Source organism: Ciconia boyciana, chromosome 20 (assembly GCF_034638445.1).
Source record: "Ciconia boyciana chromosome 20, ASM3463844v1, whole genome shotgun sequence".
NCBI classification, from domain to species: Eukaryota; Metazoa; Chordata; class Aves; order Ciconiiformes; family Ciconiidae; genus Ciconia; species Ciconia boyciana.
Window position 1 is genome coordinate 8,409,265 of NC_132953.1, and position 22,548 is coordinate 8,431,812.

Sequence of the window (22,548 nt, forward strand, 5' to 3'; positions counted from 1 at the left end):
TTCGGCGGAGGGCAGCGGCGGCGGCGGGGCCGGGGCTGCCGGCCCGGCGGAGCGGAGGTGAGCGGCGGCGGGGACGGGTCGGGGCGCCGGGGGGGGGCGGGGGGGGGGGACCCCCACTCGTGTCCCGGGCAGCCCCTGCCCTTGGGGGGGCCGGGCGCCCCGTCCCGCAGGGACCCCCCGGGGGCAGCGGCGAGGGGAAGGGGCTCCGGTGCCGAGGGGCGCGGCGGGGGGGGCTCAGGGAGGAGCGGGGGAGCAGGAAAACCCCTTCGGCCGCGGAGCCCGTCGCTGCACAGCCCTGCGGGGGTGCGGGGGGGGGCCGGGAGCCGCAGCCGGCGGTCCGGGGCGGAGGCGAGTTTGTGGGTGCGGGAGCCCCGGGAGCAGCCGGCCCCGGGCCCGCGGGGAGACGGCGGGTGGCCCCGCGTCGGCTGCCCCCGGCGGCCCCGACACCTCTCGGGGAGCCTGGGAACGGCGCTGGCCCCTTCGGCCGCTGCCAGAAAGCCCGAGGAATTTGGCAGCCCCGAAGGGATCCAGCTGCTGCGCCGGAGGGTCGCCCGCTCTCCCGTCCCTCGGCAGCTCTGCCGGCCCCCAGCCCTCCCTGGGCACCGGGCAGGGGCTGCAGCGGGGCCCGTCCGCCGCCCGAGCGCCACAGGCGGCGCGGAGAGCGGGCGGCAGCAGGGCAGCGCTGCCCGGGTGTTTTTTCGGCGATTCCTCGTACGTTTGGGTTTGCCGCGCGGTGCCGCGTGTTGGCGTGTGCGGGGCTGCAGCGGGCAGGGTGCCACGTCACGCGGGTTTGCGTGACAAGGCGGCGCTTGCGGATGGCCAGACCCCAGAACGGAGAGAGCGGTGCCCGTTTCGGAGAGGTGAGGTTCACCCCTGCCCCTCTCCCAGTGAACGTGGGGCTGGGCGATGGGTTCGTGCCAGGGACCGGATCCGAGACGCGTGAAACCCGTCCCGTGCCGCGGTCCCCGAGCTGTCATTAGCGAGGAGCAGCAGATGCTCCCCGCCGAGCTGAGCGTCTGGCCTGCAGATGAGAAGCCGTCATTTGCTACGAGAGAGCTTTGAGGAACGAGTCTCCGTCGTGCAACCTTACGAGGGGTCCTGGAGCTCAACGGTGGTGGTTTCCCCGTCCGCGCTGCGGTGGCCAGAGGCACGTGCTGACGCTGGGCTCGGTGCTTGAGCTCCAGCAGCGGCTGGGACCGTGCACGGCATCACCAGCCCTCGGAGCTGGCTCATCTTGGGGAGCGTCGGGTGCAGGAAAGCAGGGATGCGCGCCCTCCCCACCCCGCACGTGCGGTGGGTGTACCCCAGCCCGCGGAGAGCCCGAGGCACGATGCTGGCGGGGCCTCGGCCGGAGCGGAGCGCAGCTGTGCCGCGGTGCGGGAGTGCTTCCCGGGAGCGCTGAGATCAGCGGGTGCGGCCGGGATTCCTCGGCTCCCGCCGGAGCTGTCTGGCGGCTGATTTACGGTGATGTTATTGCCAGGAGCGTTGCGTTGCTCCAGCAACCGCGAAGCAGCCCCCGCCACCCCTCGCCCGGGTGGGACGGGGCCTGCGGGGTCTCCCCTGCTCGGTGTGGGGCAGCCCCAGGCTCGGAGGCAGCGGCCGGGAGCAGGCTCCTCGCTCTCCTCGGGCTTTGTGCCGGAGACGGGCTCCCCCTTCCCAGCTGCCGGCGGAAGGGCCGGTTGTTTACCGGGGCAGAGGGTGTGGGAAGAAGGGATAAGCGCGCCCTAAGCGCGTTTGCAGATGGGGAGCGAGCAGGCAGCCAAGTTGGCTGCGATGCGGCGTGGTGCGCACCCGTTAGCTCGGCCGCTCCGGCTTCCTCCCATGACTCACTCGGCTGCGGGTGGGGAGGAAAGGCCATGCCGTGGGATGCCGTGCGCCTGCCCCTTGCACGCTGCGTCCCGGGCAGGGGGCAGCTGGGGCACCTTTGGACGCCCTGCTCATGGCAGCGTGCCGGGCTGTGCCCCGGCGCATCGGCACGGCCCTTTGCGAGCGTGGGTCGGCTGGCCGTGCCCTGGCCGTGCCCAGGCCAGCGGCATGCGGTGCGGGTCCGGGGTCTGCCCGCCGGCTGCTGGTGCCCGACCACGCTGATGGGGTACGAAGCCGGCCGTGCCGTGCCTGGCTTGGGTCTCGGTGGGCAGCAGCGGGTCAGGCAGGAGCGGAACCCCCGGCACCCCTGCCCGCGTGGGCTCGGGGCAGGCAGGCAGGTCGCAGCCTGCGGGCGGTGGGGTGCAGGGGCTCCCCGGGATTATGGTGGCGGTGGGGCAGCGTGTCCACGCGCAGCCCGCCCGGCGTCAGCGGGGGCCCCGTGGCGGCGGGGCTGGGCGTCCTCCCAGGTGAGGCCTCTCCCTGCGCCGGGAGAAGAAAGGGGCTTTTGTCCTCCGGGAGGCCGGGGCCAAGCGGGCAGCCCCGTGCGCGGGGGGCACGGGGGCCGTGGGCTGTTTGGTGGCAACCGAGCCCGACCCCTTGGCATTTGCTGCCTTCACCGCTTCCCACGGCGGGAACAAGCGGCGCGTTCTGCAGGCGGTGGCGGGAGAAGAAAGGCGGCCTTGTCCGCCCCAGCGGTGGGGCGCCGGCCAGGGCGGCCACGCTCCCGCCCTGCATTCCTCCGGCAGAGCCGGCTAGAGAGGGGCTGCACCCGCTGAGGGACGGGCTGGGGGGACGGCAGGCGTCTCCTGCGCGGCGAGGAGCCAGGTGAGGGGCTCTGCTTGGGGTGGAGGGCGATGCCGGGGGACCGGGGACTGTCAGCGGGCAGGGTGGGCATCGGGGAGCAGCCAGATGCCAGGGTCACCCTCCGGCTCGTGGGCAGGCAGGGCTGCCTGTGGGGCGGGGGGTGCTGGGTGGAGCGAGTTTGGCAGCAGGAGATGGGCAGGAGCGAGGATGGATCCCCTGGGCGGCGGGGCTGGGGGTCCCCCATGATGCTCACCCAGCCCTGCTGGCACAGCCGTGCTGGGAAGGGGTTAACGCCGGCACAGGATCCCACCGTGGCCCCGCTCCCTTCCTATGCAGCAGCCCGGCCCCTCCTGGCTTTCCTGGCTTTTCCTCCTTCCCCGACATTGTGGTGGGGCCTGGGTGCAGGCGAGGGGCAGGGGCTCGGCCGGGCTGCGCAGCCCCCCTGCGCCCGGGGGACATGGGCACGCTGCCGCGGAGGGTCCCGCTCGGCGCCCGGGCCAGCACCGGGTGGCAGGTAAGGGAAAGTGGGGGGTCCCGCCTCGGCAGCTGCTGGGCACCGGGGAGCTGCTCCCGGGGTACCGCATCTCTTCTCTCCCCCGCCCCAGCCAAGCTGTCCCCAGTCTGTTCAGGGTGGCCGCGGTCCCCACGGAGCCCTTGCTGTGGGGTGGCCGGCCCTGGTGTTGTGCAGAGCCGCCCGGGCTCCGTCCCAGCCCTGGATCCCACGCCTGGTGTTTTCCAGCATTTCATTTTTTCCGCTGTGTGTAATAGCCACCCGCTCGCCCCCGCAGCCGAGCCCGGTGCTGGCCGAGTCAGGGGGGTTCCTGGCCCCCCTAGGGCTGGCGGAACCATGGGCTATGCTGCAGGGAGCCGAGCCCGGGGCTTCTCCTGGTGCCCCCGGCTGCCCCAGGACCCGGGTCCCTAACAGGGGCGGGAGCGCTCCCCAGTCCAGCTGCCCCAGCCCGCCCGGGAAGGGTTAAGCCACGTTCGGCCAGGCCTGGGCGGAAGGGAGGGACGTGGGGAGCAGCAGCAGACGGTAAATTTAGTAACCCCGGAGCATCCCGGGCTGTGACGGTGCTGTGAGCTGTGACAGTGGCGTGAGCGCCGGGTGACGGAAATTGTTCCTTCCCGAGCTGCCTCCTGCCCACGTGGAGAGTGGCAGCGGGTGGCTGCTCCGGCGGGGAGCAGCCCTGCCAGCTTGGCGTGGGCGCGTGTGCCGGCCAGCCAGGGCGCAGGCAGGGACGCGGCACGCTCAGCCGGGCTCGTGCACCCCGAGGTGCTGCTGCTGCCTGGCTGTGCAGGAGCAAAGGCGCGTGCCCAGGTGCCGGGGACGGGCACTCACGGCACGTGCGGGTGTGCCGGGGCGTGCCGCGGGCCGTGCACGGGCAGGCAGATGTTGCTGGGGACAGCTGGATGCTGTGCTCATGTGTCCTTGTCCACCAGCGGCCATCGGGGTCCGGCTGCCCATCGCCCTTGGCGTTTAGGCGTGCGTTTCCTACACCACCTCCCCAAAGCCGAGCCAGCGTGCCGGCTCCTCCTGGCACCGTGTCCCGTGCTGACTCTTGGCACGGGTGGGTTTCCCGGGGCGGATGGGGGCACGTGCCTCACCGGGCGGGGATGCTCGCTGGCTTCGGGCCGCTGCCGCAGGGCTGGAGACCGGAGCTCAGGAGGGGAATCCCCTTGCTGGCAAACGCCGGTTTGGGGTGGGGTAGGGCTTGCGAGGCTCGTGCTCAGGCTGCCAGACGTGCAGGCTGCCGCAGGGATGTGCGGGAGGAATACGGCAGAGCCGTGCCCAGCGTGGTCGCCTGTGCTGACGTCCTCTGTTTCTCTTGGCAGCAGCCCGTGCCCGAGAGCGCCCGGTGTCTCCGAGCAGGCACCATGGAGGCACCTGGCAGGGTCTCCGCCAGCCCGACCCGCAGAGTCCAGACCATCATCCAGGTGAGCGCACGGGGCCACGGGACCTCTGCCCTGTGGGAGCACGATCCAGCCGGGAGCCCTTCTCCTCCGCAGCCAGCCCTGCCACGGGCGGCCAGCGCTGCCCTCCGGCCTCTCCTTGCCCCAATCCTATTACGGGATCGCTGGCAAAGCCAATTGAGCTAAGCGGCTGGCAGCTCGGATCCTCTCAGAGGCAGCCAAGCCCCGGGGATCTTCTCCTGCTCCTAGAGCGGCTCATCCCTGCTCCCCGGGGCGGGCAGCCCGGGCAGGAGGGAGCCCTCAGCTCCTGCGTCCCGCTGCCGGCCTGTCCTGCCTGCACGCGGCTGTGCCTGGGCATCGCTCCCTGCCTGCGTTTCCCCGGGGGAAAATTTCCGCAGGGGAGCGGGCTGCGGCCGCGGGAGCTGTCGGCATCCCTCCTCTCTCCTCCTGCAGAACAGCCCCCTGGACCTGATCGACACGGGCAAGGGGCTGAAGGTGCAGACGGAGAAGCCGCACTTGGTGAGCCTGGGCAGCGGCCGGCTCAGCACCGCCATCACGCTCCTGCCCCTGGAGGAAGGTGAGCGTTGGCTGCCGGCGGGTCCCCGCGGGCACGCCGGCGGCAGGGACGCTGAGCCGCCCTCTCTGCCGGCAGGGCGGACCACCATCGGCACAGCCGCGACGGACATCGTCCTGCAGGGCCCCGGGCTGGCACCCCAGCACTGCTACATCGAGAACGTGCGGGGGACGCTCACCCTGCACCCCTGCGGCAACGCCTGCGCCATCGACGGCGTGCCGCTCCGGCGGCCCACGCGCCTCACCCAAGGTAGGGGTGGGCTCATCTCCTCCGCGGCAGGACCCGGGGCGTTCGCAGGCGTCGGGGTGTTTGCGGATCCGTCCTGCGACCGCGCGTCCCCGCCGGGATGCTCTTTGCCGTGGGGTGGGGACGTGGCGGGTGCTGGCACCGCCTGGGAGCTGGCTTTGCCGCACGGCTGAGCGCTGCGCCGTGTGCGACGTGGGAGGGAGAACGCGGCTCCGGCCGGAGGGTGCCGGGCAGGGCTCGGTCCCCGCCGCCGCACCCGTGTGCCGGGCGGCCGTGGAGGTGCGGAGCCAGGTTGGGGAAGGGGGGGGTGAAGGACGGAAGCGACCCGCCCGGCCCGGGCATCGCTGCCGGGGAGCGCGGGCGGAGCCGGGGCTCCCTCCCGGGGCGGACCCTCCGCCCGGGCGGCGGGGCAGGGTGAGGCCCGGCCCCCGCCGTCCCCGCCCGCCCGCCCGCCGCTCCTCCCCGGGGCGGGGCGCGGCGCTGCCCGGGCGGCGGCGGCGGCGGCGGCGGCGGCGGCGGCGGCGGCGGCGGCGGGGTGAGTGCGGGCGGCGCGGCGGGGCCACGCGTGTCCGCAGCGAGGGGGCGCGGGGGGGGCCCTGCCGTCCCTCCGCGGGTGGCCCTGCCGTCCCTCCGCGGGTGGCGGAGCCCCGCTGCCGCGCTGCAGCCCCCTGCGCCGTCCCCTGCCCGGTGCCCCGCTTTGCCGCGGCGGTCAGCGGCTCCTCCGGGCCGGCACCCGGGGAAGGCGCGGGTCGGTGGTGGCCCGAGGCGGGGGAGCCGTGGCCGGGCCGGGCGCTGGCCTCGCCGCCGGGCACCGGGCAGGCAGGGTGCCCCGGCCGAGGCGGGGTGCCGCGGCAGCCCGTCTCGGGGAGCGCGACCCCTTCCCTCCCCGGCGCTGGGACGGGGAAGCCGGGCCCTCGCGGCTGCGATGGCGTTCATCCGGACGGCCTCTCGCTCGCCTTGCCGCCGGCCCGCTCCGAAAAACGCGTCCCCTCCGGCGAGGGATTCTCGGCTGCGGCTGCCGGTGCAGAGCGAGCCTCTCCCCGGGGCCCCGGCAGGCGCTTCACAGCGGGGTGCGTCTGCAGCACGGAGCCTGCCGGCCGCCCGCTGCTCCCCGGCACCGCGGGCAGCGGGAGAGCGGGCAGCACGCGGGCCCGCGCCCCTTCCGAGCCGCCTTCCCCCCGGGGGCCGCTCGGCAGCCTTGCCCCGAGAGGGCCGCTGCTCCGGGCCGAGGAGAGGCGCTTGGCGGCGGGGGACAGGAGCTGTCTTGTCCGCAGCTGGCAGCCGCGCAGGCCTGGAGCAGCGCCAGCTCCCCCGCGGCAGCGCGGCCCCCGCCGGGGACCCCAGCTGTGCCTGCGACGTGCTGCCTGCAGCTGCCGGGGAGTGACCTGGATTTCAGCCTCTCCCTGAGCCTCTGCTGACGGCAGGAGCCCGCTCCCCTCCTGGGGACGCGTCGTAGGGCCGGGCAGAGCCCGGCGGCCTGCCTGCACCGGCTCCGGCCTCGCCTCTCCCTGGCACCGCGCCGGTGCGGCCGGCTGGCGGCTGAGCCCTCTCCCCTCTCTCCCCAGGGTGCACCATCTGCCTGGGCCAGGCCACCTTCCTCCGCTTCAACCACCCTGCCGAGGCCAAGTGGATGAAGAGCATGATCCCGGCGGGGGGCAGGAGCCCGGCGGCTCTCTACGGGCTGCCAGCAAGTAGGTGACCCCACCTCGTCCCAGGCGGAGCGGGGGGACGCGGGGGCACCCCCTGTCCCGCGCCGCCAGCCTTGCCGGCGCGCGATGCTCTCCCAGCCCTGTCCTGCCAGGGCTGCCGCAGCCGGGAGCGGGGCTCACGCCCGGCCGCGGATGTGCCGGCCGTTGGCTCGGCACGGCAGCCGCGCTGCTGTTTGTTAATGATTAATGTCTCCTCGGAAAAGGGTAGTTGCGAGGGCGGTGAGGCGCAGCTCCCGCCTCTGCCCAGCCTGGCCGTGGCAGAGCCGTCCCCCGTCGGCCCGTGCCAGGGATGCAGGGTGCGCGGGGCCTCCCCGGCTGCCTTGGAACCGGTGTTTACGTGCTGGGGTGGCCATGCGGAGGCTGCGAAGGCCGTTTCCCCGGCTGCAGTCCTCCACCTCGCCGGCTGCTTATCTTGCTTTGTCTGCCTGTCCGCGGGGCTGACGGGACGAGCGGTTGCGCCGAGGTCCGGTACGGTGCCCAGCTCCCGGGGATGTCCGAACCCGCGGCAGCAGTCCCTGGGCTGGCAGTCCTTCTCCCTGCCCGGACCGGCACGCCCTGGCACGGGGAGAGGAGCTTGGCAGCCTCCTCGTGCCACGTGTGTGCCGGGAAGGCAGCGCGCCCCGCAGCTGGGGGACGGGAGGAGGGACGCGGGGAGGTGGTGCGGCCACAGAGCATCCCGCCGCTGCGGAGCGTCCCGCGGCCGCTGCCCGCGTGGGCCCCGCGCGGTCCCTCTCTGCCCCGCGGGCCCGGGCGGGATTGCAGGGGCAGGGCTGCGGCACCTCTCTTTGGGTGCGGAGGCGCTGCCGGCCGCCGCCGCGGGGGAGCTGCCGGGTGCCAGGGGGTGACGCAGCCTGGGTGGCACGCCGTCCTGGCCAGGCTCCGCGCCCGCCGCTATGAGCTCGCGTCCCCTGAGTGACAGGCACATCGGTGCCGCGCCAGGAGGACGGGGCGGCCCGGGCAGGGGGCACCCAAGCCGGGGGCGCGGGGAGGCTGCGGGCGACGGGGCGGTGGGTCCGGACGTGCCGCGGGTCTGCGCTCGGCGGCTTTTGGTGGTGGTGTCTCTGCCCCCTCGCTGGGGTGCCGGAGCGTGGGGTGGTCGCCGGCGGCTGGCGTGGGCATCTGCTCCCCAGGGAGTGGGGCCGGGAGGGGTCGGGACCCTCCGGCGGCGCAGGGATGTCGGGAGCAGGCGGCTGGGCTGCCCTATCGGGTTTCTGTCTCCCTGGTGATGGGGCCGGCGGGACGCCGGCCTCCTCCCCGGCCCGGCTCCCCAGCCGGCGCGAAAATGGTGGCGGCGGCACGCAGGCAGCTCGGGGCGAGGGGGAGAGGAGCTGCGACCCGGTGCTGGCTCCGCAAGGCCGCGTGGAGGGGTGATGCAGGGCTGCCCCGTGGGACCCCAGCCTGGGTAGGGGCTGGGGGGGGGTCCCGCCGCGCCGACGCGACGCCTGCTGCCCTGTCTCCCCGCAGAGCCCGAGACCCTGGTGAACGGTGGCCGCCAGCCGGCCGAGCGCGGGCGTCCCAGCCACAGCTCCCTCGTCAGCTCCATTGAGAAGGACCTGCAGGACATCATGGACTCGCTGGTGCTGGAGGAGCCGGCGTCCCCCGGCGGCAAGAAGCCGCCCGCCCGCGGCCGGTCCCCCCTCACCCCCGTGGTGAACGGGGGGGGACGTTGCCTCCTGTCCCCCCCGCCCAGCCCCGGGGCCACCTCGGGGGGCTCCAGCTACGAGAACGCCTCCCCGCCCTTCTCCCCCCTCTCCTCCCCAGCCAGCAGCGGCAGCTACACCAGCCCCTCGCCCAGCAGCCAGGAGCAGGGTCCGGCCGTGCCCCCCCTCGTCCCGCTCCGCTCCTCCAGCTACAACCATGCCCTGCAGCCGCCCCCAGCGCCCGCCCCGCCCCCCGCTGGGGGTCCCGGCGAGCCTTGGCCGGCCGAGAGGCCCGGGGACCACCGGGCAGGCAGCCCCCGGCCGTCCCCCAGGGCGGCCCCGCGGCCGCGGGCAGCCCTGCAGGAGCGGCCCCCCAGCCCCTTTCGGGAGCCGCGGGACCCCCCGGCCCCCGGCCGGCGGCCCGCCGGCAGGGTGGTCCCGGAGGCCCGGCTGCAGCCCCCCGAGAGCCCGCGGGCAGCCCGGAGGAACGTGGAGAGCATGCGGGAGCTGCCCCCCCTGGGCCCCTCCCTGGCACGCCGGGCCGCCAGCCCCGGGCAGCCCCCGACGCCCCCTCCCCACAGCCCCGGCTGGGCAGGGAGGTGCCCGGCAGCCCCCGCGCCAGGCGCAGGGGCCTGGAGGAGCCAAGGGGCACCGGGAGCCCCTCGCCCCCGCTGCCGGCGGAGGCCCCCCAGCGCCGCCCCAGCTTCGGCACCTGCCTGAGCCCGGCCTATGGGCTGGGCTCCCCGGCCGTGCCCTCGCCCCGGCAGAGCCCCCGTGCCCCCAGGAAGCCCTTGGGGGACCCGCGGCCACCGGCGGGGCCCCGGGAGCGCAAGAACAGCATCACCGAGATCAGCGACAACGAGGACGAGCTGCTGGAGTACCACCGGCGGCAGCGGCAGGAGCGGGTGCGGGAGCAGGAGATGGAGCGCCTGGTGAGACCCGGGGCCGGGGGGCCGTGTTCGAGCATGGGACGCCCTCTTTGCAAACGCCTTTCGGCTTTTGCCGCTTTAAAACCCGGCCCTTGTCTCTCGGGGATTTGCCGCAGCTGCCAGGCTGCCGGCTTATCTGGGGGGATTAGGGCCAGGAGCGGCCGTCGGTGCGCGGCAGCTCTGCGGGAGCACAAAGCCCCTGGCTCGCAGCAGCCCGGGGAAACGCGCGGGGTCGGCACGGCTCTGCGGGGCTGCCGGCTGAAATTGCGGTGCCCCCGGCTTTGCAAAGCCGTCCACGTCTCGTCCAGCCCCGCCAGGGCCGCGTCCACCAGCGACGGTGCTGTGGCTTTGTGGGCACTGCGTCTAAATTTAGGGTGGACGGAGCTTTTATAGAGCCAGCAGCTGCCTGGGTGGGGTTTGCCCCGTGCATCTGCCGGTGCCGGGAGCTGTGCCGCTGGAGCCCTGTCTGCTCAGTCCTGACTCACGCCCGGCGCGGGCGGCCTGAGTCACTGCCTGGAAATAGCGGAGGCGCTCGGAGGCCAGCGCTGCCGCCTGTAATTAGTCCGTCTCCAGCTCCCGGCGCGTCGCATGCCTGGCTCCGGTGTGGGGTCGGGGCGGGCTGCATCTGGCCTTGCCATGTCCCCGGCCCGTCCCAGCGTGCGGGCAGGGCAAGGAGTGAGCCCGCATCCCAGCGCCTGCCATCGGCACGGGGTCCTGCGGGCCCCGGCGGCAACGTGTGTCGGGGTGGACGCCGCACTGACCGTTCTTCCCCGCAGGAGCGGCAGCGCCTGGAGACCATCCTGAACCTCTGTGCCGAGTACACCAAGACGGACGGCACCGAGCCGGGCGACTTGCACCGGCTCCTGGCTGGGGACGCGGATGCCGGCCAGCGGGTGCCCAGGGGTGCCGTGGCTCTGGGCCGTGCCGCCAAGGAGCTGCGGCAGAGGGAGAGCCTGGAGAGGTCGGACGAGGAGAACCTGAAGGAGGAGTGCAGCAGCACTGAGAGCACCCACCACGAGGTGAGGGGACGGCCGTGCCGTGCCGCGCCACGCCGCGCCACGCTGCGCCGTGCCGACCTGCCTTCTCCGCAGCACGAGGAGCTGGCGGGCCCCCGTGCCAAGGAGGCGCAGCGGCTGGAGGAGGAGCGCGCCGGCGTGCTCGGCCGCCTGGACCAGCTCAAAGGCCGCGTCAAGGAGCTGGAGCAGCAGCTGCAGGAGACATCGCGAGAGGTGAGGGGATGGGGCGCGCTGCCGGGTCCCCCGTGGCTCGCTGCCCTTGCCAGCCAGCGCCCGATCCTGTGGGCGTGAGCCGGATCCGGGTGAGGCAGCCATCCTGACGCGGCCGTGCCCGTCCAGGCGGAGATGGAGCGGGCGCTGCTGCAGGGCGAGCGGGAGTCGGAGGCGGCGCGGCTGCGGCAGGAGCAGGAGGCGGTGCAGCAGCTGCAGGAGAAGCTCTCCAGCCTGGACGCCAGCATCCGGAAGGAGCGGGACAAGGTGAGCCCCGGCGCGGGCTGTGCCGTGCCCACCCTGGCGCTTGCGGCCGGTGCCGTGGTGCCCCGTGCCGTGGCCTTCCCCTGGGGACGCATTCTGCTGTCCCTGGGCTCTGCGGAGGCATTGAGGAGCATCATCACCTCTGGGTTCGCGTCGTGGGGCGGTTGGCCGGTCTGTCTGTCTGCCTGCCTGCCCGGGACTGGTCCCACAGCCCTGCCGGAGGAGGGCAGGGCTGGCGCTTGGGGTGCGTTTCGGCCACCGTCCGTCGCGCCGGTGGGGTCTTGCAGGGAGGCTCTGTGGCACGGGGCTTTCCCGGATGGCCGCTGCCTGCAGCGGGCGGCACCGACCCCGGGTGGGGGCCTCGGCGCTCCCTGCCCTTGCTGGGGGGCTGTGCCTTGCGGCGAGTCCCCCCGCTCTGCTCCCCGTCGGGGCGTCTTCACGTGTGGTGGCGGCCGCCACTGTAGCATTCAGCTTGCTGGAGGTGGCCGGGAAATCGCTGCGGGTGTTTCACTTGGCTCGGTGGCTGAGGAGGGGGTCCCGGCCCCCTTCCCCTGGCCTCGTCTTTGGTGCAGTTGCTGCCGTGATCTGCCAGCCGTGCCCGAAGGCACCCGTGCCGCTGCGTGCGCGGCATGCTCATCCCAGCTGCTGGTTGCCGGCCGTCCCGCAGCCTTGCGGGCAGCATGACGTGGCCCTGGGCGAGCTGCTCCGTGGCGGGCGAGCCTCCGGGACCTGGCTCCCCGTTGCCTGGGGCCAGCGTCCCCATGCAGCCTCTGCCCGGGTCCCGCCAGCGGCTCTGTGCCGCTGTGATGCGGCACCAGCGTCCCCGGGGGTCTGGCCGGCCCCGTGGCCGGAGGTGCCCGGGCTGTTTGGCTGCCCGTGGCCGGGCAGAGCCGCCATCTGCGCCTGCCAGCCGTGTCCCCACGGCGTTTGGGGTTTTTGTTCTGGTTTTGGTCTTCCAGCCCTTTGCAGGCGTCTTCTCTAGCCAGGGGCAGCCTCGTGCAGAGCCAGGAGAGGAGCACAGGGAAATCCCCCTCCCAACCTCTCTGCTGACCTAACCGCCCGCTTTCCTAACCAGCCTGCACTAATTGCACTAACGGTGCCTGCTCTGAAGTCTGCCATCACCTCTGACATCTCTGCACGCCCGGGAGCCCCCGGGCACCCTGCAGCCCCTGTCCCGGGGCGCCCGTCTGTGCCAGCCCTGTCTCCCCCCCCGACGCGTCCCCCCGTGTCCCTTTGCACGGATCCCTGTGTCTCCACGCTGCCGCAGCATGGAGCGGGATTTCTGGCAGCGTGCGTTCCCCAACGCCTGGCCCCCCGCGTGGGGCTGCCAGACCTGCGGGAGGTGATCCTCTACGCCAGCCCCGTGTCGCCGGCCTCCGTCGTGCCGCTCCTGTGGCCGTGGGAGGGAGGGCTGGGGACGCTTCCCCCTCTTCCCGGGGCCGGGAGCAAGTTGCTCTGCCGCCAGCTCGGCGCAGCCTGAGCAGCTCCAGCAGCAGGGTTGCACCTCAGTCTCCCGTTGACGCTACCGTCCCGCAGGCAGCCCTCTCCTTCCGATGGAGAGGGGTGGTCCGCGGTCCCTCAGCCTGCGTACAGGACCTGCTGTGCTTATTTGGCAGCGTCCTGACGGTGAGCGTCGAGTCACGAAGGTAGTTAGCGGTTGGTCAGAAGCTGCGCGTGGTGCAGCCGTTCGCAGGATGGGGATGACTTTATCCGTGCTGCGAGCATCGATCTTGTCACTGCCCAGAAGTGGGCTTTCGGCATGGAAACGCGCAGCTGAGGCCAAGGGCTGGCCGTAACCCTCTAACACTGCCCAGCCCGGGTCCCCGTGGCTGCTGCTCTCTCGACCCCTCCGTAGATGCTGCGGTGCTCCTCTCCGCGAGCCCCCTCTTCTTCCAGCTGACCCCCTCTCTAACCCTGCAGCTTCTGCATGGCGCGGATTTGAGAAGTGTGTTTTCTCTCTCTTCCCCCCCCCCCCTCCTTTTTCTTTTCTTTTTTTTTGTTTTCTCTCATTCTTCCCCGATTCAGGAAAGGGCAAAGGTTGATGCTGAAAGGAAGGAGCTAGAGCAACTCCGGGCGCTTTACCATGAGTCGAAGAGCCACCTTGATAAGTGCCCCGAGTCAATGCAGGAGCAGTTGCGGGAGCAGATGCGAAGGGTCAGTGTCTCCCCCTCACCCCTCCCGGACCATGGCCCACCTCCCTCCGCTCCAGCTTAGGCCAGCTCTTCCCCACCAGCCGGGGCCGCACTGGGAGCGTCGCACCCGGGCTGGAGGCGGCTGGCGCCGGGCACCGCTGTCCTGGTAAGCTTGCCGCTCGCCCGGGCCCGGGGCGCGGTGCTGGCTCAGCAGAGCGCGGGCTGCTCCCCGCCGCCGACCGGGCAGGGTGCGAGCACGGATCCTGCCCCGCAGAGGAGGGCAGGCTGGGGAGCCTCAGGGACCACCGGGTCCTCCTGTGTCCGGTTCCAGCTCTTTCCCACGAGCGTTTATTTACACAGTGCCGTCGGTTTATGTTACTGCTGGTCCGCAGCATTTTTTTCCCATTATCTGGTATTTTCCGGTAGTGGCCGACCTTCCCCAGGCCGCGGTCGGCGCCTGCCCGGCCCTCACTGTGCGGATAAACCCTCCTTGCCGCAGCCTGCGTGGGGCAGGCACCCCGGTGCTGGATGCGGGTCCTGGCATGCGGCGGGCAGGGGCGGCAATGGGGTGGTCCCAGTGCACGGGAGCCCTCGGTAGCCACCGTGCTGGTGATGCTGCGCCGTGCCATGAGAGCGACGGCTGCCCTGCTCCCGGAGCAGGGTGAAACGCGTCCCCGCGGGGAGCGCGGGGCAATTGCTGCCGGGGCGGCACCGGCAGACCCTGAGCTGAGCGCTACCGTTGCTGTCGGTGCTCGAAGGCTGGGAGGACGCGCAGGCGTTTGTCCGGCACGGTGCTCGTCCGCAGGGGCTCTGCCGCCCGTCAGCTTGGTGATGCGGGGCCGCGTGTTGGTGGTTACGCCAGCACGTGGCGTTTTGCCACCCGGCAGGGCACGGCGCCGGCCCGGACGCGGTACCACGGGGGCAGCTAGTCTCGGAGGGCTGGGTGAAGCCCCCGGCCACAGCAAGCTCCTTGTCTCACAGGGGTGACGGCTCTGACCTGGCCGGTGCCCGGTGCCTCCATCGCCTTCTCCAGCCGGGCAGAGGTTGCTGGTGTCTCCCGTGTTGCTTGTGCTGAGCAGGAGGGAAAGCTGCCTGCCCGTCCGCACAGGGCACCGGGGACAGGCTTTGCCACGGCTTCCCGCTCCCGGCCAGCACCAGCAGGACGCGGGGGAACGGCAGGAGGTTTCGCTGCGGGAGACCTGCCCGTGGGACGCGGAGGTGCCCGTCCAGAGGGAGTGACCCGCTGTGCCCTTGTGTGTCTGAAGGAGGCGGAGGCGCTGGAGACGGAGGCCAAGCTGTTTGAGGACCTGGAGTTCCAGCAGCTGGAGCGGGAGAGCCGCCTCGAGGAGGAGCGCGAGGCGCGGGGCCAGCAGCTCCTGCAGAGCCGGGCCGAGTGCCACCGCAGCATCGCCCGCAGGAAGGTAGGGACGGAGGGGGGCAGCGGGTCCGGCACGGCTGGGCTGCGCCCCGCAGCCCCGGCCGAGCCCCGCAGCTCGCCGGCAGCCCGCTCATCCCCGCCGCCTGCTCCCCAGGAGCGGGTGGCCGCCCTGGACGCCCAGGCTGCCCAGATCCGGCTGCAGAGCGCCCAGGAGGCCGAGCGCCTGGCCAGGGAGAGGAACGGCATCCTGCAGCTCCTGCAGAAGGTAATGCAGCGAGCGGGGGGTCCACGTGCGCTCCCCGACCCTGGGGCTGCCCGAGGCAGGGGACGAGATCGCGCCGGCTCTTGCCAAGGTGCTGGCAGTCGGGATGAGCTCGGGGTGGAGGGGGGGGCCTGGCCGTGGGGTGCCAGTAACCATCAGCTGTCTCTGCTCTCACCGTCACCCTGCGCTCAGGAGAAGGAGAAGCTCGTGTCTCTGGAGAGGCGATACCAGCTCGTCACAGGTGGCAGGAGCTTCCCCAAAATGTCCTCAGCTCTCAGAGAGGTAAGTGGGGAGAGGGGGGTACGGTCCCTAGGGCTGCTCTCCTACCACCCCAAGCCGCTGTCACCAGCGGGGACGAGCCTGGTGCCCCGCAAGCTCTGCTCTGCAGCGGCTCCTGTGCTGCCAAGTGCCTTCTGGCCGGAGCCGGGTGCTCCCGGCCGCTCAGAGCCTCGCCATGGGCTGCAGAGGCTATCGCCAGGTTGGGAGCGAGGGAAATGCAACAGAGCCGGGCTCGGGAGCAGCAGCACCTCCCCTGCCAGGCTCCTCGGGTGCTGCAGGAGCCCCGGAGCAGTCCAGGCTTTTAGCAGGCAGCTTGGCGAGGGCTGTGAGTGCCCAGGAGGGAAGGGCTTGGCGTGGCTGCGGAGTACCTGCGGCAGGCACTGCCTGGGGTCCCGTCCTTGCCGGAGAGCCGGCACGGGACGGCCTTGGTGCCGGTTCAGGGGACTCCTTCCAATTCACGTCCCAAGGCTTTTAGGTGCGAGCGGGTCGCCCCGTCGCCCTGAACGGGGAGCCAGAGCCACGATGCCCTCGGGGACCGCGGTGCCGCCTGACCCGCTGCTGGGGAGAGGGGCAGGATGGCGGAGTCGCCTTGCGCCTGCCCGCAGCGGGGCTCCTGCTGCTGCCGCCTTGCTGCCCCTGCCCGCCTCGCCTACCTGATCTTTACCCTCCAACAGGAGACCCTCCATATCTCAGAGCCTTATGAGCTGTTGGAGGGAACTAAGCCCCTGAGCCCCCTGCCAGCAGCAGCTGCCTCCTTAGCTTCTCCTGCCGCCCGCTCCTGCCCCAAGGCACAAGAGGTAATGGAACTAACTGCACGAGCTTGCCCGCTTGCCCCCTCCTTGGCCGAGCCGCCGCCAGACCCCTTACGCGGACTAACGTCGCCTTCGGGCAGCAGGACGTGCCCACAGCAGCACGCTGAGGTGGCACGGCTGGGGCATTTCGCATTTAGCTCTCCAGCGGCTGCGCTCATTAACGCTCAGACCCCGATTTCAGGTGCTCTCCTGAGCCCGCCGAGCGTCCTGGCTCCCACTGCCGCCCTCGGTTTAACCCCGGCGCGGTGCCGTGTGGCACAGGCATCCCTGTGCTTTCCCCCTTGCCCACCGCTTACCCGCCGGCTTGGCACCTCCTCACAGCATCCTTTAGGGTCCTGCTAGCCTGGCTTCCCCAAAAAAAGGAGCAAATCCCCAGCTTTAGCATGTTTGGTTCAGAAAGGGTGAGGAAGTGGATTTTAAGCCGGCTTGGAGCAGCTCGAGGTGCCTCATCCGGTGCTGTCGCACCGGGGAGGGCTTGTGGCTCGTGCACGGAGGCAACCGCAGGCAGGGAGGGCGGCAAGGCAGGGAAGGGCCGGGCAGGCGGCGGCGGGGCACGCGCACGTGGGGAGATTTGCTCCCGCTTTGCAGTCAGCGCCGTGATGCCAGCGCATGGGTCTAACTCTCCTCCTTCTCCTCCGCTGTGGGTTTCTAGGAGTACATGAGGCTGTCTGACGTTTTCAGGTTCTGCAGCAATGCGCACGGCCCCAGCCCGGACACTAAAGCTTCTGCTGCTGCCCCCGCTGCTGCTCAGCGCTCTTTCTTGCTTGCTGTACCTCCCGCAGCCGACGAGGTACCCGCTCCAGAGCACGCTCGGGTTTGCTCCCTTGGGTTGCCCGCCGCATCCCGGGCAGCCAGAATGCCGCAGACCACGCGGCCTCCCCGGGTGCCCTGCTGCTCGGAGCCCACCTCTCTCTTGGGCTGGAGGACTCGTCCGGCTGCAGCTGAGCAGGGAGCAGAGGCTGGAGCCGCCCGGTCTCCTTGCCGGGGAGCGCTTGTCACCTGCTCCGGACGGGCTTTGCCCTCTGGGGCGGCAGCGGCGGGGCTGGGGAGCAGAGTGGGTGCCCAGCGGGGTGGGAGGGCGGCCCTTTGCCTGTCGGACCCAGTCCTGGCCGCCGGTCCCAGGGGAGGAGGACGCAGAGCAGGTGGGGACCTGGCCCGGTGCCCAGCACCGGGGCGGCGGGCAGCGCTGGCTGCCCTTCCTCCTGGGGACGTGGCACCCTCTTTTGGGGGCTGGAGCCGCCTGCTCGTTCCCCTGTGCCTGCTCGCCCTTGCTCGGAGCCTCTTCTCCCAGTTTAATCTGCTTCTCTCTGCCCAGTACGTGACCGTTGAGCAGCTCTCGGGCATCCTGGGCGGCCTCCGCGCTCCTGCCGCTTCCCCGCTGGGCTGCGCCCCTCCAGCTCCTTCGTCCTCAGGCTGCGCTGCTCCTCCTCCTCCTCTTCCATCTCTCTCTTCTCCCTCCGTCTCTGCAGAGGTTCGTGCCCCGTTTCCCTCCCTCTGCCCCCACGCTCTCCCCGGGGGTCCGCAGGTCCCGTTCTGGGGGGGTGATGCAGGCGCAGGCAGGGATGCTCCGACCTCTCTATCTCTGTGCGTCTGTCCCTCTCGCTGCATTTCGCCCTCCTTCCTTTCTCACGCGGCGTCTCTCTCCAGACGGAGCAGCAGCTGCCGGGGGGCCCCGTGTGGCTCCCAGCTCTCGATTTAGAGAAGTGGTACCAGGATGTCATGGCTGGCTTTGAGACCTCCTCCTCCTCTGTCTCTCCTCCTTCTTCCCCTCCTCCGCTTCCAGCTAAAGCTCACTCCTCTCACAAGCCTCTCCAGGTAATCCCGGCTCCCTGCTGCTGGGGCTCAGGCTTCGGGGCTGCCGGCCGCGGCAGGAGCGGGGAGCGTGGGGACGTTCCTGCCGGTTCCGCACCCTGGGCGCTGCCGGGCACCCGGCTGCCGCAGCGGGCAGGGGCAGAGCAGACCCGCAGCGGGCAGCACGCCTGGGGCAGGCAGCCGCTGCCTCCTCCTGCCTGCACCCCTGCCAAGACGGCACCGACACCGGGGCAGGGTCTGGGGAGGGGATGCTCAGCCCCGCCGATGGTGCCCCTCTCACCTCCGTGTCTCTCTGCCCAGGTCTATCGTGCCAAAACGGAGGGCGACGCTGGTGCCCTCGCCCCCGGGATGAAGAGCGGGACCCCCTCGTCCTCGCAGCTCAACCTATCCGTGCTGGGGCGCAGCCCCTCGCCCAAGGTACGGCTGCCGGGGGGAGCCGGGCATCGCGCGGCCCCGGACACCCCGGCCACGGCTCCTGCGCACCAGGTGCCAGCCCCCATCCCCGTCCCCGCAGCTGACCACCTGCCGTCCTGCCCAGGGCCCCCCGAGCCCGGCGGGCAGCCTGCCCCGCAACCTGGCGGCCACGCTGCAAGACATCGAGACCAAGCGCCAGCTGGCCCTGCAGCAGAAGGGTAAGCTCCAGCTCCGCGTCCCGGCTCTGCGGGGCGGCGGCACTTTGGGAGACGCTTCCCCCGCTGCCACTCGGGCGATGGAGAAGGGAGCCGGGCCAAGGGCGGCAGCGGTGGTGCTCCAGCGGGACGCAGTGCCTCTCTCACGGTCTCTCGCTTTCCCCCCCCTCTCTCCGTCCCGACCCCTCCGCCCGACGGCGTGTCTCCAGCCGAGCCGCTCCCAGCAGAGCCCTTGCAGCCGGGCGATCTACCAGGTAGAGATGCGGGACGGCTTGGACTGCCTAGAGCAGCCCGGAGGCAGCAGCATGGCTGTTTGCTGGCACCTTCTGCCATGCGTAGGAGGGGCACGACCAGCCCAGGAACCCGGGTGCCTCTCGGCGTCCGCTTCGGAACAACCCTCTGCATCCCTAACCCGCTAATGCTTTGCCCAGCCTGCTCCTGCCAGCCTGGCGCATGTGCCCCCCTTGGCTGCCCGGGCCCCCTCCTCCTGCTTGCCGTGCTGGCCAGGGAGTTGTGACGGCGGCTCCCACCTCTGCACCCACCATCCCTCCCCGGCTCCAGCAGCGCCTGCAGCGTCTTCGCCCGCCCGCGCTGTCCCCTTGCCCACCACGGTGCGGCTCTGAGCACGGCACGCTCAGTCGTCGTCCTCTTCTTCCCGTGGCGCAGGTCAGCAGGTGATCGAGGAGCAGAAGCGGCGGCTGGCGGAGCTGAAGCAGAAAGCGGCCGCCGAGGCTCAGTCGCAGTGGGAAGCCCTGCACGGGCAGCCCCCCTTCCTCACCGCCTTCCCCCCGCTCGTGCATCACTCCGTCCTCCACCACCACCGTCCCCACGGCGTCGGGCCCCGGGCCGAGGAGCTGGACCACGCGTACGACACCCTCAGCCTGGAGAGCTCGGACAGCATGGAGACCAGCATCTCCACCGGCAACAACTCTGCCTGCTCGCCCGACAACATCTCCAGGTAACCCCAGGGCCAGCTCCCGTGGCCGGAGGGACGGCCCGCTCTGCTGGCCACGCCGCTGGCTCGAGGTCCTTCCCGCTGGGATGGCAGCTGCGGCTGTCTTGCAGTGCCAGCGGGATGGAGGTGGGGAAGATCGAGGAGATGGAGAAGATGTTGAAGGAGGCACACGCGGAGAAGTCGCGGCTCATGGAGTCCCGGGTGAGTGGGGGCACCGGCGCCGCGGCCAGCCGGGGAGCGGGCCCCCCGTCCCCAGGGCTGAGCACCCGTGTGTGCCGGCAGGAGCGGGAGATGGAGCTGCGGCGGCAGGCGCTGGAGGACGAGCGCCGGCGCCGGGAGCAGCTGGAACGCCGGCTGCAGGACGAGACTGTGCGGCGGCAGAAGCTGGTGGAGAAGGAGGTCAAGCTGCGGGAGAAGCACTTCTCGCAGGTGCGGGGTCCCCTCTCCCAGCCCGGCCGGCAAGGCAGACCCAGCTCCCCGCCGGTGTCCCGGGGTCCCGGCGCGAGATGCGGCTCTCGCCACGGTGGCCGGCTTTGCAGGGCTGCGTTGCTTTTCCAGGCTCGTCCCCTGACGCGGTACCTCCCCATCCGCAAGGAGGATTTCGACCTGCGGCTGCACATCGAGTCCTCGGGCCACAGTGTGGACACCTGCTACCACGTCATCCTGACGGAGAAGATGTGCAAGGGCTACCTGGTCAAGATGGGCGGCAAGATCAAGTCTTGGAAGAAGCGCTGGTTTGTCTTCGACCGCATGAAGCGCACCCTCTCCTACTACGTGGGTGAGTCCCTGCGCTGCCCCGTGCCATCGCCCCCTCACCGTGCCATCGCCCTCTCCCTGTGCCATCGCCCGCAGCGCTGCGGTCGACACCAGTTCCTTCTCTCGGGCAGATAAACACGAGACAAAGCTGAAGGGCGTCATCTACTTCCAAGCCATCGAAGAGGTTTACTACGACCACCTCCGCAGCGCGGCGAAGGTGAGAGCCGGGCGCTGCAGCTGCCCTGGTGTCCGCCGGGACCCCCCAGCATCGCCGTCCCCCCGCGTTACCCTCTGCCGCACAAGCAGGAGGTCCGTGGAGGTCCGCCCAGGCCCGAGCAGTCCGTGGCCCCTAATGGCACCAGCTCCTCGGGCTGCCGGCGGCGGGACCCCGGTGCTGAGCCTTGCGGGGGAGGGTGAAGGGGGGCACGGAGGGGGCCAGAGCGCTGACCCTGTCCTCCTCTCCTCCCCAGAGCCCCAACCCCGCACTCACCTTCTGCGTCAAGACCCACGACCGCCTTTACTACATGGTGGCACCCTCGGCCGAGGCCATGCGCATCTGGATGGACGTCATCGTCACCGGGGCAGAGGGGTACACCCAGTTCATGAACTGAGGCAGGGAGGGTGCTGCGCACCCCGGAGCCGCCAGCCTGTCGGACTCCTGAGCCGGGAGGATCTCCTGGGGGGGCCGCGGTCCCTCCTGCGCCCCGTGCCAAGGGCCACGCGTGCCGCGGCGGTGGAGCCGTGCCGTGCCGTGCCGTGCCGTGCCGTGCCGTGCCTCAGGCGATGCCTCACCCAGCATGGCCTGCTCAGCCGAGCATGAGCAGGCCATGATGTTCTTTTTTTTTTTTTTTTTTTTTTTTTACACGTTGACTTTTTAAAAACAAAAGCCACGGGGAGCGGGTCGAAGCGCGGAAACGTAAAAAGCTGCCAAAGCCCTGCCGCTGCCCGCAGCTTTCTGCCGGGGGGCGGGGCCGGGGCGGGGCCTGGGCCGGGGCGGGGCCCCGGCCAGAGGCTCGGGGGTGGGGCGGGGCCGGGCCCCGAGCAGGGGCGGGGCCGGGGGAAGGGGCGGGGCCGCGGCGAGGCGCTTCCCAGCCGCCGGGGCCGCGCACACGCGTTACGTGTGACGCCACCACGCACGCCCCTCCTCCTTCTAGAGAAGGAGCGGGGTCCGGGGCAGAGGCGGGGCCTGGGGCAGGGGTAGAGCTCGAGGATGGGGCGGGGCATGGGCCGGAGCATAGGCGGGGCCCGGGGAGGGGGCGGGGCCAGAGGAAGAGGCGGGGCTCGGGGACGGGGCGGGCCCCGGGCATGGGCCGGAGCAGAGGCGGGGCTCGGGGCAGGGGCGGGGCCGCGGCGGGGCGCTTCCCAGCAGCCAGGGGATGCGCACACGCGTACGTGTGACACCACCACGCACGCCCCTCCTACCTGTAGAGAAGGGGCGGGGCCTGGGGCAGAGGCGGAGCCCGGGCCAGAGGCTCGGGGATGGGGCGGGGCCCGGGGATGGGGTGGGCAGGGGCAGGGGCGGGGCCGGAGGCAGGGGCGGGGCCGCGGCGAGGCGCTTCCCAGCCGCCGGGGCCGCGCACACGTTTACGTATGACGTTACCACACACGCCCCTCCTGCTCCTAGAGAAGGAGCGGGGTTCGGGGCAGAGGCGGGGCCTGGGGCAGGGGTGGAGCTCGGGGATGGGGCGGGGCGGGCCCGGAGCATAGGCGGGGCCAGGGGAAGGGGCAGAGGAGGGGCCCGGGAGGGGGCGGGGCCAGGGGCAGAGGCGGGGCTCGGGGATGGGGCGGGGCCCGGGGCAAGGGCTGGGGCAGGGGCGGGGCCCGGCGCAGGGGCGGGGCCTCAGCGAGGCGCTTCCCAGCAGCCAGGGGGCGCGCACACGCGTAGGTATGACGCCACCATGCACGCCCCTTCTGCCCCTAAAGAAGGGGCGGGGCCTGGGGCAGAGGCGGAGCCCGGGCCAGAGGCTCGGGGAAGGGGCGGGACCCGGGGTTGGTGCGGGATGGGCCGGAGCAGAGGCGGGGCCCGGGGAAGGGGTGGAGCTCGGCGATGGGGCGGGACGGGCCCGTAGCAGAGGCGGGGTTCGAGGCAGGGGCTGGGCGGGGGCAGGGGCGGGGCCCGGAGATGGGGCGGGCCGGGCCCGGAGCAGAGGCGGGGCCCGGGGCAGGGGCGGGGCCCGGTGGCGGCGGGGCGCCTCTCAGCCGCCAGGGGGCGCGGGCGCGGGCGCAACACAGGCCGGACGCACGTGGCCCCGTTGCCGTGCGGTTGCGCGCGCACGCCTGCGTATGACGCCCCCCCCCCCGCCCCGCCCGTCCCCGCTCGTTGCCCCGCCCCGGCGCCCCCGGCCAATGGGAGCGAAGCTCCCG

At 72.2% G+C, this 22,548-nt stretch overlaps 1 protein-coding gene across 1 annotated transcript; it reads left to right on the plus strand.

Moving 5' to 3' along the window:
- Window positions 1-8: 8 nt before the first annotated feature.
- Window positions 9-21,121, plus strand: PHLDB1 (pleckstrin homology like domain family B member 1). Its single transcript, XM_072884368.1, is given in 27 exon segments — window positions 9-57; window positions 4,504-4,605; window positions 5,035-5,158; window positions 5,234-5,404; window positions 6,967-7,092; window positions 8,575-9,297; window positions 9,300-9,682; window positions 10,456-10,698; window positions 10,771-10,908; window positions 11,035-11,172; window positions 13,195-13,323; window positions 14,567-14,722; window positions 14,834-14,944; window positions 15,134-15,223; window positions 15,895-16,017; window positions 16,685-16,822; window positions 17,348-17,503; window positions 17,680-17,847; window positions 18,145-18,261; window positions 18,359-18,476; window positions 18,683-18,727; window positions 19,140-19,431; window positions 19,539-19,629; window positions 19,711-19,857; window positions 19,987-20,206; window positions 20,316-20,401; window positions 20,655-21,121. Coding segments are annotated over 26 exon segments (4,434 nt in total). The 5' UTR covers window positions 9-57; window positions 4,504-4,545; the 3' UTR covers window positions 20,796-21,121.
- Window positions 21,122-22,548: the final 1,427 nt, after the last annotated feature.